This window comes from Archocentrus centrarchus, chromosome 14, assembly GCF_007364275.1.
Source record: "Archocentrus centrarchus isolate MPI-CPG fArcCen1 chromosome 14, fArcCen1, whole genome shotgun sequence".
Classification (NCBI taxonomy): Eukaryota; Metazoa; Chordata; class Actinopteri; order Cichliformes; family Cichlidae; genus Archocentrus; species Archocentrus centrarchus.
The window spans coordinates 4535731-4552817 of NC_044359.1; the positions used below are offsets into that span (position 1 = coordinate 4535731).

Below are 17087 nucleotides of genomic sequence, written 5' to 3' on the forward strand. Positions count from 1 at the left end.
AGTCACCGGACTTCCGTGTCGTCGGCGTGATGACGTAGTTGTCCCATCCCTCAGTGTCGGGTCAGAGAACCGGGCAGAAACGCGGAGGAGGCGGCGGAGGTGCGCTTGGTGAAAACACGAACAGGTGAGTAGCTTCGGGGCAGTGGGTGCAGGGCGTGTTAACAAAGGGGAAAAAGAAGTGATAATTTTACGTAGCTGCCTTATTTCCCTGCGAAAACTCAAGCTGATCAGGCTGCTCGATGACCTCCAGACTGCAGGGAAATTAAAGGGAAGCCCGAAGGAGAACCGTGAATGTGTGTGTTTACAGCCATCAGACCTCAGCCACTCGTGGGAGATCAGGGCGATAGAAAGACGCAGGAAGGTCATTCTTCACACAGCTGTGAGCTCCGGAGGTCTGAATCTGACCTGGAGCTGGAGATGCGCTTTTATTACGCTTTAACAAACCCTCTGTAACTGTGCGGTGGGGCCTCCCGCAGCTTTCATGGCTCTCCTGTTGTTGCAACAAGCAGGGCAGTTTCCAGGGCCAAGGCAGGGCGGCTGGGGGGTGGGGGTGGGGAATCAAACGGTTTGATGAGAATAAATACAGAAGATAAAAATGGTGCGGAAAGCACTGCAGCCTGCGCCCTCACACAGTGCCACTGCAGACGAGTTTAAACGCTGTTTCGGTTTAAATGAGAAGTCTGGTAAAAGTCATGCTCTGCTTAACAGTTTCAGCATCAGAATATACTCGAGTAACGAGTAAAAGTACTCATAAAAGTACTCATCATTTACGCGTGTATCGCTTTAATGTTGCAGCTGGACATTATTTTAATTGCTTAAACACTGCTGGGTGTCTTTATCTATAATAATGAAGCATATTATATTTTAAAATCTGCAAAGTAATAAGTAACTACATCTTTAAGATGAATGCCTTTGATAACGGGGTAATTGCAGCGTGATAAACTGATTATCTGGCTGCTTGTTTTTGTAATTTAAACCTGCAGCTATTGGTTGTTTTGGTGACTTGGGGCTTGACTTTGTTACACATGACATTGGCAGGAAACAGCCTCAGTATAAAAGAAAAGTGTGAGCTTGGATTAAATGTGCATGAATAGTCACAAGGGTATTAGTAGTAATGAGATTTTTAAGGAGCCCACTATTAGTCTCAACATCTTATAGAGATTCTGCATCACCCATGTGTTGGAGGATCAGGTGATCTGGGATTGCTCAGTATTCCAGGGAATATTGGCAGCATATAAGAGGAGAGATTAAGAAATTATTGTAATTCCTGTGGACCCTGTAGTGTTTGTACCTGCTACAGGATAATTACTTCAACTGAACACAGTGAGAACTTAAACAGAAAAAAAAAGAGACTTAATATGTGCAATATTCCCAGTCGTATGTTTTCAAACACTGGTGTTCCTGTCAAACTTAAATTATTTAATTAAAATTAATATTTCCTACACACATTAGAGGTAAACTATAGCCAAAAACATAAATAAATGAAGAGCATTTTAAATTCTGAATTTCACTGTCAAAGAAGACAAGAACTGGGGTGATGTTTTTGGTAAAAAAAAAAAACAAAAAACAGCACAAAATGCTGTCAGTTTAAAAAAATACTAAATTAATATTCCAGTACAACAGATTCCTACATGTCAGACTTGAAAAACAGCCTTTGATGATGGACCTTTTCCCGCTTCCCTGCGGAGCGTCGTCTGCAGCCCTGTTATAACTGCAGCGTCAGGGCTCCTGGTTCCTTCTGGTTCTCAGAGTGGTTCTTGTTTGAGTCTTTGTTCCTCGTTTCCTTTTTGAAATTTAGGTTGTCAGTATTGTTTTTATTCTTCGTGTTTCATTTGTTATGCCTCCCCAGTGGCCTTTGAATATCTGTAGCCTGTCATTTGAGTCTTGCATTTCAGTCTGTCCTTTGCATTGGCTTCTCTGTATGTCCATGCTCTTGCTAGTACTTGGGTTGCTGGTTGTAAAGTTGTTTAGACATTTAGAAGACTTGTTTACTTTTTGATGCAGTTTGACTCTTATTAAAGCTTTACTGGATTCCTCTGTCTGCTGAGTTGTATTAGTTTTAGTTATCGATGACTCTGAGATTTGTATTTCATTAGTTCCTGTTTGTGTTTCTGTTCTGTGCCTCCTTGTGTGTCGTCTCTGTGTTGGTCTTTGGTCTTTCAGCGTTCCCCTGCCTTCCTCTGTCTTCCCTTCTGTCAAGTTACTCTTGTTTCCCCGTGTAGTTGTGCCTTATTTCCTGTTTTATTTTGGTAGTTGTTTGGTTTTCTGTATCTTTTTGAGTTTTACTTCACACTTCAGCTCTCACACTCTCTCATACTGGTCACTGAAAGTTCCAACATGGCAAAGGACTCTGTGAGGATCTTAAAAGACGAACTGTTGCTCTACATGAAGGCTGTTATATAAGCTGCACACAGACTACTGTTCACTGTGTCAAAGTGTCATTTTGTCAGTGTTGTCCCACGACAAGATATACTTAAATACCTGCAGTTGTGTGAGGGGTGTACTCACTTTTGTGATACACTGTATGTGTCCCTAAGGTTGTACTCATGGTGATTTCTGATATTTGGATTCCCTGGCTTTGCTCCTTGTGTATCCCTGGATTTTAGACTTTCTCTCTGGTCTCTTTCTGCATTAAATGGTCACTTTGTGTTTGATATCCATCTCCTGAGTCTTGCTCTTGGATACACAAAACTAATCCACATTCCACACAGCTGAATATGACGCACAAATCTTCATGCAGGGGAGGAGGTGACTGTGTTGCATTTACTGAGCTCAGCAGCAGGCTTTCAGAGTTTGAGACTTAATAAATATGTGAAACAGTCTCGGCTCTAACCTGTTCTACTTACGTCACAAACTGCAGGTTATAACTTGTGCTGAATGACTTTCGGTTTAGGGCTGATCTGCTCCTCTCTATCAGCCCATCACAACATTTTTTATTTTGATACGCTGGCTGTTTATCAGGAGTTAGAAATAAGAAGTTAGAACAGGTTTTACTATATAAACTCTGGATTCACAGTCATGTAGATATCCCAGTTTAAATAAACCCAGACTTCTCAGCCTGGCTGTGTTAACAAATTTGACTAAATTGACAAAAACTAAAACCAATGAAATTCTCTGTGCATTTGTTTCATTCATCCATTTTCTAGAGGGGCAACAATAAGACAACTCCCAAACAGGAATGCTTTTACAGGTGGAGGACACTCACATTTTTCCATCCTCAACTTTCTGACTGTTTTTTTTTTGTCTACTTCTGCATTTGGCTAGGGTCAGTGACTGCTGGTAGCATGAGGTCATACCTGGACCCTACAGAGGCTGCACAGGTAGTCCGACTCCTCCAGGATGGCACATCAATACGTGCCATTGCCACAAGGTTTGCTGTGTCTCCCAGCACAGTCACAGAGCATGGAGGAGATTCCAGGAGACAGGCAGTTACTCTAGGAGAGCTGGACAGGGATGTAGAAGGTCCTTAACCCATCAGCAGGACCGTGATCTGCTCCTTTGTGCAAGGAGGAGCAGGATGAGCACTGCAGAACTACAAAATGACAGTGCTAAACACTGCAGCTTTTTAAAGTCTAGTTTTAATTCTAGATTGTTTTATCATAGTACTAGTTTAGTTTTAGTTAACTATTATCATCTATCAGGTAAAGTGTAAAGCCAAGTCTGCTATTGTCCCTCATCCAACATGGAAATTGTTCTGGTCTGCCCTCATGAAGGCTGTTACTCTAGTAAATATGCAATAGACGGGTTTTAACCATACATCAAGTGCAATAGACAATCCTATAAAGTGCCTAAAGACAACAGTTGTTGTGATGAAGTAATCCTAACTAACTTTCAGAAGAAAACAGGGACAAAAGCTAAAGCAAAAAACAGAACAGAACCCAAAACAGACCCACACACAGGTCCTCCAAATACAGAAATATAAAGAAACCAAGAAAAAAGCCCGAACTCAGAGTTTAACTAAAATACATAAAACACCCCAGAACTCCACAACAAACCTACAAACCATGACACAAAGAGCCTGAAATAAAGAGAATACCAAAAGAGTCATTTTTGAGCCGTTTTTGATCCAAAAAAACATCTGCATGGAGCCAAAAAACACATTTTTGTAGTAATTAAGATGGTTAGTAAAGTTAGTGACGTCCCAATTTGAGCTGCACATTTTCAGGGCCGCTATCTTTAGTCATTTGACCTACTTTAACCTCCTTTTTGACTCTAATGGGGCCATAATTAAAAAAAATGGACATCATGTTGCATTCAGTAAGAGTCTAACCTAACAAGGGACTCCACAAGCTTGTGAGGAAAGTCTTTACTGAGGTCACAGATGCCGGGAGCTGAGAGGTTGTTTTCCCACAAACTTCTACATACCCTACTTCTTTGTACACCCACATTAGTCGCCCCCTGCTGACCATTAGAAAGAATGCAGTGAATAGGATTCACTTTTCAGATCTGGAGTCTACAGCCACAGTTTATGCTCCAATACATATCCAAATAGTGGGTAAAAATATAAATAAAAATCACCAGAGGGTGCTATCCTTTGATCTTACTCATGTTTTTTTTGTATGCTGGACTAAGACATGAGAAAAATGGAAGAGAGAAATCATGGCTGCTGGGGTTTAGGAGAGGACAGGAGGAGGAAAAGACAAAGTAAAATTGAATTAGGGGCACAAATGTAACAAGATATATCTCAGCCTCTATTAATCCTGTTTTTATTTTAGTCTGTCTGAGTGTTATAGAAGAACCTGGTCATTAGAGTGTTCCTTTTATTAGTGTAGCGCTGCTGGACTGGCATGTTATTTCTGCCTTAACTGTGCGTGTAAACTGTTTAATAATCAGGCAGCAGCAGGGAGACCAGCAGCGCATACAAACACACTAATAAATCAGACCATGAATTTTTCATCCCGTGTTGTCCAGCATCATGAGTCAGCGCACGGAGCGACGGGGGATACACGTGGACCAATCAGACCTGCTGTGCAAAAAGGGATGCGGTTACTATGGCAACGCAGCCTGGCAGGGCCTGTGCTCCAAGTGCTGGAGGGAGGAGTACCAGCGGGTACGGCAGAAGCAGATCCAGGACGACTGGGCACTGGCAGAAAAGTAAGACCTTTACGAGCCAGTCCCCAAATGACTCCGTAGGAAAACAAATCAAAGTGTGAGCGACAGCTTTGGGCTAAAAATGAAAACTCAGGGCACTGTGCTAAAGATGGCCATTAATACAAGAAGATCTTTATAAATCGCCCTGTGTATTAATTTGAAATGACACAGACAGTTTAATAAGTGCAGGTCCTTGTTCACTCTAATTTCCCTCTGATCGACTTTCCTTGGTTCCAGGCTGCAACGAGAGGAGGAGGCAGCGTATGCCAGTAGTCACGGCGTGCAGACCCAGTCCACAGCCCCACAGCAGCCCGGGCATGCCTCTCTGGGCCCCTTCTCCAAGTTTGAGGAGAAGAAAACCAATGAAAAGACTCGGAAAGTGACAACTGTTAAGAAGTTCTTCAGCCCTTCATCGCGAACTGCTTCCAAAAAAGGTATCACATTTATCAGCATCGGTCTTTGTGCACTTTGTGACTGGTTTGGTGCTGCATGCTTTGCTCCTTTAGCCTGAAATAGTCAGGGGTTCAGATTAAGTGTGATTGGTGTTGGTGTCTAACCACCTCCTGGTTTTTAGTCAGACAAATGCCAATAATAAACAGCTGCAGCAGGTTCTAACTTTATTTCCATGCCACCTTATTTCTGTAAGGTGGAGGGTTGTGGTGACGACTGCTCTGCAAATGAAGATGGCTACTGATGACAAGTCATAAACATTCATGTGGAGGTCCCAAGAGAAATTAAGACTGTTGACGGAAGCACATGCTGATTTTACAAAGTGGTTTCTGTCCTAGGAACAACATTTGTATGCTTCCCCTATCAGTAAGCCCAGCTGCTGATCCCATGAAACATTTTTCTAATGGCTTGATAAAGAAGCACAAATTATAAAGTTAAGACCAACAATAGAGCTTTTAAATTTCCTTACTATCTGCAAAAGCTTATTTTAGACGAGTGCAGCCCAGTGGAAGACTTGCTCAGTGGTAATTGTTGGCTTTTATAAGGTCTAATTGACAGTTCGGCAAGGGCTGGACCAACCAGCTATCTTCACATGCAGCTCACCCAGTGATGTCCTGGAGGTACACGTCCTGGTCACTTTGTTACGTACATCTGACGCAAATATCAAATCAGCCAATCACATGGTAGCAACTCATTGCATTTAGGCATGTAGACATGATCAAGAAGACCTGCTGAAATTCAAACCGAGCATCGCAATGAAGAAAGGTGATTGAAGAGATTGAACATGGTCGTTGGTCTGAGGACTTCAGAAAGTGCCGATTTGCTGGGAATATCCCACACAACCATCTCCGAGGTTTACAGAGAGCGGTCTGAAAAAGAGGAAATATCCAGTGAGCCGCAGGTCTGTGAGGGAAAATGATGCCAGAGGTCAGAGGAGAATGGCCAGACTGCTTCGAGATGGTAGGAAGGCAACAGTCACTAAAATAGGTACGCAGAAGAGCATCTCTGAGCACACAGCACTTTAAACCTTGAAGCAGGTGGGCTACAGCAGCACAAGACCACACCAGGTGCCACTTCTGTCAGCTAAGAACAGGAAGCACAACAGAAAACTGGGAAAACATTGCCTGGTCTGATGAGTCTCAGTTTCTGCTGAGACATTCAGGTGGTAGGGCCATGTTGGAAGAAACAACATAAATGCGTGGATCCATCCTGCCAGTTCAGGCTGGTGCTGGTGGTGTAACGGCGTGGAGGATATTTTCTTTGGGCACCTTAGCACCAACTGAGCATCTTTTAAAGGCCACAGCCTACCCGAGTATTGTTGCTGACCATGTCCTTTTATGACCTTTATGGTCCAGCCTGGTGGTAGCAAGGTGTACCTAATGAAGTGTATGATGAGTGAACATTACAACACAGTGTCCTGAGATACCTGTGGCTGTGTTTGACGTTGCACAGGGGAGGAAATCTCCCGCTATAATTATTTTGTGGTCTGACAGCTGTGCAGGGAAATTCTGTGTCCTGTAATGAAAGCAAATAAAACAGTTTGACCTAAATGTAGACGCACACTGGGGAGTGGAGGAATTTCTTTTTTGAAATGTGGTTCTTCATCACCAGAAACCCAAGAGGGCAAGACCAGTCCGTCCATCAGCCGCCATGCCAGCTTCGATACGGACCAAGTGTCCAAAGACTTTGTGGACTTCCTGAAAAACCTCCAGAAGCCCGGCCGGGAGATCCACAAGCAGTGCAGAGCCTTCCTTGTGAACATGTCAAGCAAGAAGGTGTGATGCACTCTGACGGCTTAATAATAACAGCCACTTACTGTACATTTGAATGTTTACGTGAGCAGCGAAGCAGCGCGTGACCTTCTAACGTCTTGTTCCAGCAGGACCTGAGTGCTGATGAGCAGTCGGAGTGCGTTCAGGATTTCTACCAGAATATGGCTGACCGCTTGCTGACTCACTTTAAAGGTCAGTTCAGAGAAGTCACAGCGACTTACCTCCAGCATTTACAGCGATCATTAAGATGTTCTCAGTAAAGCTGACGTTAAACAGTCTGATGAGCCACTAGATGGCAGCACAGGCAGTATTTGATATATTGTGATGTGCTTTTGTTCGCCAGGCTCCTCCGAGTCCGTGGAGCAGGTGATGGACCAAGTGGAAAAGTACATCATGACTCGTCTGTATAAGAGCGTCTTCTGTCCAGAAACCACTGATGATGAGAAGAAAGACTTGGCCACACAGAACAGGATAAGGTGAGCCTCCCTTGGCTCAAAGCACAGCCTGATGTTTTTATAATAATAATATTTTATATTGGGAGTCATTTCTGTGGAGTTTGCTGGCTTTAGCATTACATTTTGTGCAAGTGTTTTTTTTTTTTCTTCTCTGTAACCTGTGTGTGTGCTCGGTGAATAGAGGTCCCTCAGAAAGCCTCACTGCACAGCGCTCGCCTTTAATCTTCATCCGCCTGTGAAAACTTCTGTCTGAATGCTGTCTGAGTCTGTGCAGTTGATTACACAATAGCCATTTTTAGCTGTTTTTCCTACATGTGAAAGCGCAGTGGCAGCTGCTGACTGCACGTGTCTGATGTGTTTGTCACCCAGCAGTGAAGTGACTGTAACAAATGTGTGTGGTTACATCATATGCAAAAATGAAGATCTCAGGCTTACATCAATGAATATGGCGTATAAATACATGCCATTGCACCATTTTACTGCACTGATTCTCTGTGTTGCAGGGCTTTGCACTGGGTGACTATCCAGATGCTCTGTGTGTCCATGGATGAAGAAATCCCTGAAGTCTCTGAGAATGTGGTCAAAGCAATAACAGGTCAGCGAGTGCTCAAACGTATTTGATTAAAGCAGCGTTTGATTTCTGATTGCTTTGCAGTCTTGTCAGAAACTTCACTGAGAACAAAATCAGAGCTAAAAGAGAGCAAATATTTTAACTCATCGGACAACCCTACTGACCACAAAACAAACCAGTTATAGCAGCCAGGCCCGGGAGAGGGGCGCTTGGTGGAGGAGCCTTAACCCGTCAGGCCCGGCTGGGCTCAGCCTGAATGAGCCACATGGGATAGCTCTCCTGTAGACCCATCACCCGTCACTGGTCTGACTCGTGGTTACTGAAACTGATTTTGGGTGAAAAATTAAGCCAAAAACCAAAAGCTGCAGTTCTTCTGAAGGCCACTTGAGGCTGGCTCTAAAAGCGAGTCTGTCCTCATAGACTCCTGTGTTAAAATGACCAATTTACAACATTAAAAAGCATATTTACAGCCTACTACAAAAGACGGCTTTGGCCTCTATGGATAATTTCCCTCTTCATAACATCTCGAAGGAGGGTGAATTTTTCTGTATCCACTTAGAGGCCTAAAATTAGGGTCATGGCCTGTGTTCTGTGTAACATAGCACTCCAGCTCCACCCTTTAAATATGATCTCAAAGAGCCATCATGGTGGCATCCAGTGGAGGAGGTTTAAAGATGCACAGGCCTGAATCTAATGTGTGATTGTGCATACCCTAAGCCTATCAGTCACTGCCAATCTATGGGATCCAAACCCATACACGGGGCCCAACATAACTGCACCGGGACACGTCCTGGTGGTTTTTGTGGCCCAGAGGGGGCATAGGCAGTATCAGACATGTGTTCTTAATGCTGTGGATAAACAGTGTATATCTACTCTGTTACATTTTCTTCTCTGAGAAACAAACAGTCCTTGTCTGTCCTTTAAAAACGCTGCACTTGTCTTTGTAGTCTTTAATCTGAACTGTATAACTTTCACACAGAAGCTTTTTACAGCCGCTCCATCCATCCTTCATGTGCAGAAATGAGCTAAACTTGCTAATGGATGAGATCTGGCAGCGTCGCGCAGCTTCTGGTGCCGCAGATGGCGAAGACAGATGCTCTGCTGTGAATTTATAATATTCTTTAAGTGCCAGGATGGAAATAAGTCATTTGTTAATCATGCTAATATCTTTTACCTCCTGAGGAGAACAAACCAGTGTTGCTTAATAAACTTACCACCCGATTAGCTTTTTGCTTCAGCCTTAGAGGGGAGAACATGTTCAGAGGTGCGTGCCTGATACTGTCAGCTTCATGTGTGAATCTCGGTCTGTTCCAGATATCATTGAGATGGACTCAAAGAGGGTTCCTCGGGACAAACTAGCCTGCATCACACGCTGCAGTAAACACATCTTCAGTGCTATCAGGATCACCAAGAACGAGCCGGCATCCGCGGACGACTTCCTCCCCGCGCTCATTTACATCGTGTTGAAGGCTAATCCTCCGCGACTTCAGTCCAACATCCAGTACATCACCCGGTTCTGTAACCCCAGCAGGCTGATGACCGGAGAGGATGGATACTACTTCACCAACTTGGTCTGTTTTTCTCTCTTCTCCCACTTCGACGCCTGTTTGGGCCGGTGACCTCTGGTATATTGAGGGTTTTCTCTCTCACCTGCAACAGCGTTCCTCCTGTCCCACATGAGCACGATGAGTCCGGGCGCAAAAAAAAAAAAAAAAGCAACGCGTCTGAGTTTGACAGGATTCTGTGAATTATGCTTGAACAAATGAAACCCAAACTAACAAAAATGGATAAAGAGTTTTGCTGTTTTTCAGTTTTGCTGCAGTTGATCCATCATAAACAGTTTGTGTTATTTGACGTGAAAAATGTGTTTGTTTCAGGTGGCAGAGTCATTATCTGTGGTTTGGATCAGGGTGTCTGACAGTTCAATTCAAACCAATGAATCCAGATGTTAAGATAAAGAAAAAAAAATGGCATAATTAATAATTTTAGAATAATAAATTCACAGTAAGCTTTGAGTGGTTAAACTCCTAATGAATAATATCCATATATATGTGGGTGTGTTTAATACATTTTAAGTTTAGAATTGCTTTAACCTGAGAACATGAACCTCTTTGGTTTTTGCAGAAGTATTAAAGAAACAAAATATAACCTGCTAATTTGTCAGTTTTAGATGTGCTGGTAGGTGGAATTACATGTCCTTCATATAGAACCGGGCTAGCTCTTTGTCGCTAAGCTAAGCTAAACTGGATATACACTCACTGACCACTTTGTAAGGTGCACCTTTCTAGTACCGGGTTGGACCCTCTTTTTGCCTTCAGGGCTGCTTTAATTCTAATCTTCTGTTCTCCGATGGTGAACCCGTGTGAACTGCAGCCTCAGTTTCCTGTTCTTAGCTGATAGGAGTGGAACCCAGTGTGGTCTTCTGCTGCTGTAGCCCATCTGCTGCAAGGGTTGATGTGCTCAGAGATGCTCTTCTGCACATCTCAGTTGTAACGAGTGGTTTTTGAGTTACTGTTGCCTTCCTATCAGCTCAAAGCAGCCACTTTGAGCAGGCCACTCTCCTCTGACCTCTAGCATCATTTTCCCCCAGAGAACCGCTGAGATAGCTGTGCTGAAATATCCCACAGCAGGTCGTCTTGAACATGTCTACATGCCTAACTGCATCGAGTTCTTGCCATGTGATTGGCTGACTAAGTATTTGCATTAACAAGCAGTTGAACAGGTGTACTTAATATAGTGCCCAGTGAGTGTATTTATGAGTCGGCTTCTTTAATTTTATCATTTTCTTGTCCATTTTAAATCTGCATCCTAACAGGATTTAAATGAGGTCCACATGAATTCTGTACATAGGCCTGCAGAATCTGTAGAGAAGCATAATTGTCGATTCATAGCACTCTGTTTCCCAAAATGCCGGACTAACCCTTTTAACATAAGGCCATCTGAGTGACTCAGTTTGATGTGCTGTCAGAATATCATCCATGATTTTCAGTTGGTGGTTTACTTTTTTTTTTTTTTTTTTTAGTGCTGTGCAGCTGCCTTCATCGAGAAGTTGGACGCTCAGTCTCTCAATCTTTCCCCGGAGGAGTTTGAGCGTTACATGTCAGGCCAAGCTTCGCCAAGATTCAGCAGCGCAGAGGGCGAGTGGCCCCACACCGGTCCAGGACTTGGCACGGCTGCCACCAACCCTGTCCTGGCCCAGCTCAACCACAATCTGGAGCAGCTTTCAATTCTCAGCAGCCGGCAGGAGAAGGTGATGGAGGCCGCTCAGACCCTCCAGGCTGACATGCTCTCCTGGACCAACAGTGTTCAGCGGGAGGTGAACGACATCCTGGAGAAATATCCGCTGACCTGCACGGTTTCTGCCATCGATGCCAACAACATGGACAACGACAACCTGCCACCACCGCTGACACCCCAGGTGTTCGCAGGGTAGTTACGATAGAGGGAGAAAAAGCACTTCACATGCTGCAAGGGTACTTTATTTAGAAATAAATGGGAGAGTCGTAGTAGCTCCTACACCTTTAAGGTCCAGTTATACAACATTTAAAATTTCACTGTGAAGTCATTTCAAGAGAAAAAGAGAGAAGGGCGAGCTGCAGGGAGATGCTGTTTTTATTTGATGATGATGATGATGATGATGATGATGATGATTATTGCCTTTTGGGTTACAGTTTTGAAAAAAACCCACTCCACATACAGTTGTTACTAAGAGAGACCTGAGCTATCGTGTGTTTTTTCTGGGCATTTTACATGAAGGTTTATGAGGACAGTCTCTATTTACGTGCCACCCTCAAGTGGCCATTTAAGGAATGTGTGAACTTTTGGCACCTCTGTTTTAGATTTTAGCTACAGAAGGTTTCTGTGGTTATGCTGCACAATTTACAATTTAGAGAAAAAAATAAGAATTTTTCAGAAGAAAGTTCAAAATTTCTGAGAAAAATTTGGCAAATCTATGAGGGAAAAAATGGGGAAAAAACTGGCAAATGTACAACAAAATAACACCAAATTTACCAGAAAGAAAGAAAATTTGCATTTTTTTTTTTTTTTTTAGAAATAAATGGTCAATTTACAAAGAAATAGCAAATTCATGACAAAAAAAAACAAATAAATTTATGAGAAGATAACTGGGGAATTTATGAGGAAAGAAATAGGCAAGTCTGAAAAGATCAGAAAAAAACTGACGTTTGCAAGAAAAAACACAAAATTTACCAGAAAAAATAAAAGATTTTTGAGAAGGTTTGTTTTCTGTCTGTTGAATTTTTGTTGGTGTTGCTTCACAGATTCTGGCACAGAACAGGAAGAGGAAGTGTGAACGTCTGAAGGCCTAAAGATCAATGTTTTAGTCTGAGGCCAGTTTGATATTTTTGTTGTAATTAATGTTTCAAAATTGTACTGTATTTCTTTTTTTTTTTTTTTTTAGATTTACAGCATTTCAACTGGTTTTTTGCACCACATATCAACCTCTATAACAAATCACTGCAAAGATACACGTTATGTGACAAAAATACTAAGAATAATGTGTTTTAAATATTGATTTTTGCCTTTTGTGTACTGTATATTGTTAACACAGTCCGGTGTCTGCCACTTTAAACTACTCCTGGTTCTTTTTCTGTGTTTATTTATTGACTGAGGGTCTTTTCATTATTGTCAAATATCAATAACACTGGTTTTATTTCAGTGACCAGCAAAAGCCTGTAAAAATGTGTGAGTACTGTAAAGTCACCCGGCTGTAGAGAGCAGCTCCATTTGCCATGTGTGGTTTGTTTAATCCTGAGTAGGAACCACTTGATCTTAAAAAGGTTTTTGTTGTATATTTTTATGTTTCTGTGCCACAGAACGCTAATGTTGGCTATCATGTTATCAAAAAAAGAAATAACAGAGCACCAAATGTGTATGAAGCCACAGCTGAAAGTAGTCCTCTGCAGTTCCACCATTCACTCCACGCTACAGCGCATGGCTGTTAATGGAGATTTAATATGTTTGTGATTTCAGTTTTTTTCTCTGATTTATGCCTTAAGATGTAATTGAAATATTGTGAGTGTGTACAATAAAAAAAAAAATACTGAAATCTGTCAAACTGATATGAGGAAAAAATGAATAAATCTGGAATAAGTTATGAAGCTAATTTTATCTGATATTTAACTACAATTTTAACTGAATTAACAGTTAATACTGGTTGAAGATTGGTGTGATGGATGATGCTGATTTTTTTTTGAAAAATTATATAATAATGAGTGGTTTTTGAGAGAGAAATAAAGAGAAGGAAAAATAAATCAGTTTTAGTTCTTCTTGTTGCTTATTCCTGGGTTGTCCAACATGTGGCCTGAGGGCTATAACAGGCCCGGGCTTTCCCTAACACTACATCAAATTTAGTTAAGCGTTAAGTTTAAAATTAGGTGGGTTTTTTTTTTACTGTTAGTAATACATTAACAGAAAACATCCTGTTATGTCAGTACAGATCAATAGTTCAGCTCAGTCCTACTGAGTTCTGCTCAGTATTGATTTTATCTCTTTAGAAGCTTTCTGGTGTGGCGCTCCACAGCAGCCCCAGTTTCTCATGTGGCCCCTTGGAAAAACTACCCCCCCCCCCCCCCCCCCCCCCCCCCATAGATGAATCAGAGAATGCCAGAGAATTTACACATAAGTAAGAAATACATACATAATAAATAAACAAACCATAATAAAATATTTTCTGTGAATGAGCAGGTGATTTTTATCCTTTCGTTATGAGTCACAGTGCAGGTGATGAGTTAGCAGAGTCGGTGTGTGGGATTAATTTGGTTTCTTTGTAATGTGGAAACGCCTCAGGCTGTCCATCATCTGATAAACAGATCAGAAAATGTGTTTCCGCTAGAATAAGGGAACATATTTTATATACACTAAATGGGTTATTGCCTCACCCACCAACAGGTGTGTGTGTGTGTGTGTGTGTGTGTGTGTGTGGGTGGGTGGCGGGGGGGGATTTTTTCACCTGTCTGTGTCTATCAGCAATATAATGCAAAAAGTTTTGAACCAAAAGTGAAACTCTTTGTAAATATTTCTTAGGGGCCTGAGAGCATATGTTTTCATTTTCTCTCATCATTGGCCAAATTTGTAAATTCATATCTCAGTGAATTTTTCATCTATCACAATGAAATTTGGTACTCAGGTAATAACAGTTACTGTCGATAATTCATTGTTTTTATCTTTTTTCAATAGAAATAATCACAATAATGCAAAGGGAACTACAAACCCTACACAAAAAATCACACATATACACAAGTCAGGTCTCTGCAAATGCTTCTGTTTTTCTCATTTAGTCTTTCCAGACAATGCCATCGGAGTACATGAATAAACTAGATCCAGACTACAGCTGCTGCAATCTGTTCATGTGGCTCTGTGCTTTGAAATAAAAATGTAAAACCATATTTTACATTTTTTAAAAGCCAGTAAAATAGTTAGTTATTACCGACATATACATCGTACAAATAATATGAGTACATGATGAGAAACTGAACAAACGACTCTTTGGCTCAGCACAGGAACGTTTGATATTTTGTTGCTACTTTGGGGTCAAAGCTGACTTTGGCCTTAATTCTACGAGGAGCTTTTCTTCTCACATATGTAAGCTAACATGCCAAAGGAAATAAAAGTTTAATCACTGGGTGCACCTTCTTTGGAAGGCCTTCCAGCGATGTTTGCCTTCAGGCTCCTTTGCTGCAGGTACAATTCTCAGCAGGCTTTAAATCTGGAGCCTGAAGTGGCCGCTTTACAACACCAATAAAAGCTTTGGTTGCACCTCGGTGTGGCTCGGAGGGAGGGGGCGGGGGGTCACTGTCTTGTTGCAGGATGAAGGTCCTGCCAAAATTATCTCTACACTTCTAAACAACACCTGCTGCTCCCCCAGCCATCGTCTGTTCCACTGTCAGCAGAGATGAATTAGCCGTGTCTGCCCAGGATGATGGTGTTTGCTGCTGAACTGAGTCAAGGGCACTTTGTGGCTTTCTTCACACTTTTGTCTTTCTCTGACTTTGGCAAAGGTTGTATTTATGATCTCATCTGTATGATAACTTTGCTTGAAGGCCATTTTTGGATGCCTGACACAAGCTTTTTTGATTCTAACTTCCCACCTTTTCTGCAAACTGTTGATTGTTATGCTTTCACACTTGTTTTGTGGTTCTTCTTCAAAGCTTGGAGGATTTGTTTGTAGCCAGCTGCACTTAGTTTATTCTGAAGTCATTCATTTGTTTCTTTTTCCTCACTCTGTTTTCTGGGCTGGATGTCAGTCCTTTATTTTGTTTCCTCTTCTTACAGAGAAGCTGTTTTCCTGTCATGTTCAGCTCTTTGGTCTTTGTGCTGCCTCCTGGCTCCAACTGATGACAGATGAAAAGATGTGAAATAATGAAATAAAGGCTGGACGCCCACTGCTCCCACCTGCTGTGAAGAACTGATGCTAAAGGAACCACCTGGGCAGCGAGTTCCACCTGTCAGTGTGTTGCTCACTAACTTTCTTACATCTGAAAAAAATTCCAGCCTCTACTTTTGCTGTTTTGAATGCCTAAAAGTACTAAAAACAACAAATTTTGCTCTACTGTTAACATGCATTTGTCTGGTTACACATTTCTGAGATGAAAGTGACACATGTTACAATAATGCGCCCTCTGCAGATCCCATACAGTTCCTGAGTTTGGAAGGGTGCTGATCCAGAGACCTTGTCTATAAATGTGGATAAACGAACTCAGACTGAAACTTCTCCACCTTGTTGGTGTGACTGCAGTCTGAGGACTGACTTGTTGGCCCTGGATGAAGTTGACTTGTAGTTTGAATAAAAGCAAAATGAGTGTTGAACCCATCATCAGGGTGTGTTTGATTGGCTGATTACTGATCGTGTGTCTGTGCTAACAGGAGGCTGGTTTGTTGGGAGTCTATGCATGTACACATTCACATTCACTGGTCATTTTATTAGCTACTGGAAGCTGTCATCAGGAAATGGGCACACTGTGGTCATAAAGGGATGGAGATGGTCAACAACAACACTCAGGTAGGCTGTGGAGTTTAATCATTAATTGTTACACCACCACCATCAGCCTGAATCGTTGACACGAGGCAGGGTGGATCCATGCTTTCATGCCCACCCTACCAGTCTCCTGTTGTCCGGCTTTGGTTCTGCACAGATTTGCTGCCATGTGACTGGTTGATTAGATAGTTGCATCAAGGAGCAGTTGAACAGGCAAACCTAATATAGTTTAAACGCAGTCTTATTGTTCTAGAGATGAATTCATGTTTTTGTTTTACTGTATTTAGAAATGAACTTGGAAATGAAGAAAAGATGAAAATGATTACCTGCACAGGTCATAATGATTGCTTAACGATCTGCATTTAAAATCAGAGTATTTTTCTCACAGACTTTTATAGAGGTGTTGCCCCCTGTTGGCCACTAGAAGGAATGCAGGTTTTAGGTACTTTGGCGTCAGGTTTAATTAATATGACTTTTCTTTCATACTTTTCTTTTATATGGTTGTCTATAAAATGGCTGTTTGGTTTTAAATTGAAAAGAAAGCATCATATTTTACAAGTTATTCATAAATTTTATGAATTTTTAAACTAATTAGTCAGAAAAGCAGACAGATAAATATAGTGACATGCAAAAGTGCAAGACTTCCTTCAGCCATTCAGTGGAGCAGGAACAGAAAGCGACTGCGTGATTTTCTCTCAAATAAAAACATCCTAACTCTGTTTTTTTTTTTTTTTTACAAAAACCACATCTCA

The 17087-nt window shown here is 41.9% G+C and overlaps 1 protein-coding gene across 3 annotated transcripts; it reads left to right on the forward strand.

Annotated features, from left to right (window-relative positions):
* The first annotated feature begins 5 nt into the window (after positions 1-5).
* On the forward strand, positions 6-13612 carry rabgef1 (RAB guanine nucleotide exchange factor (GEF) 1). Of its 3 annotated transcripts, none has more exons than XM_030746332.1 (10): positions 6-124; positions 4912-5094; positions 5329-5525; positions 7153-7316; positions 7421-7505; positions 7657-7789; positions 8272-8363; positions 9654-9910; positions 11362-11757; positions 12620-13612. In XM_030746332.1, exons 2-10 carry the CDS (start codon positions 4916-4918, stop codon positions 12665-12667), a joined length of 1551 nt encoding a protein of 516 aa, XP_030602192.1. In that variant the 5' UTR covers positions 6-124; positions 4912-4915; the 3' UTR covers positions 12668-13612. The 3 variants fall into 3 exon arrangements, with proteins under 3 accessions (XP_030602192.1, XP_030602193.1, XP_030602194.1); XM_030746333.1 differs by having other exon boundaries at positions 7424-7505; XM_030746334.1 differs by having other exon boundaries at positions 11362-13612.
* Positions 13613-17087: the final 3475 nt, after the last annotated feature.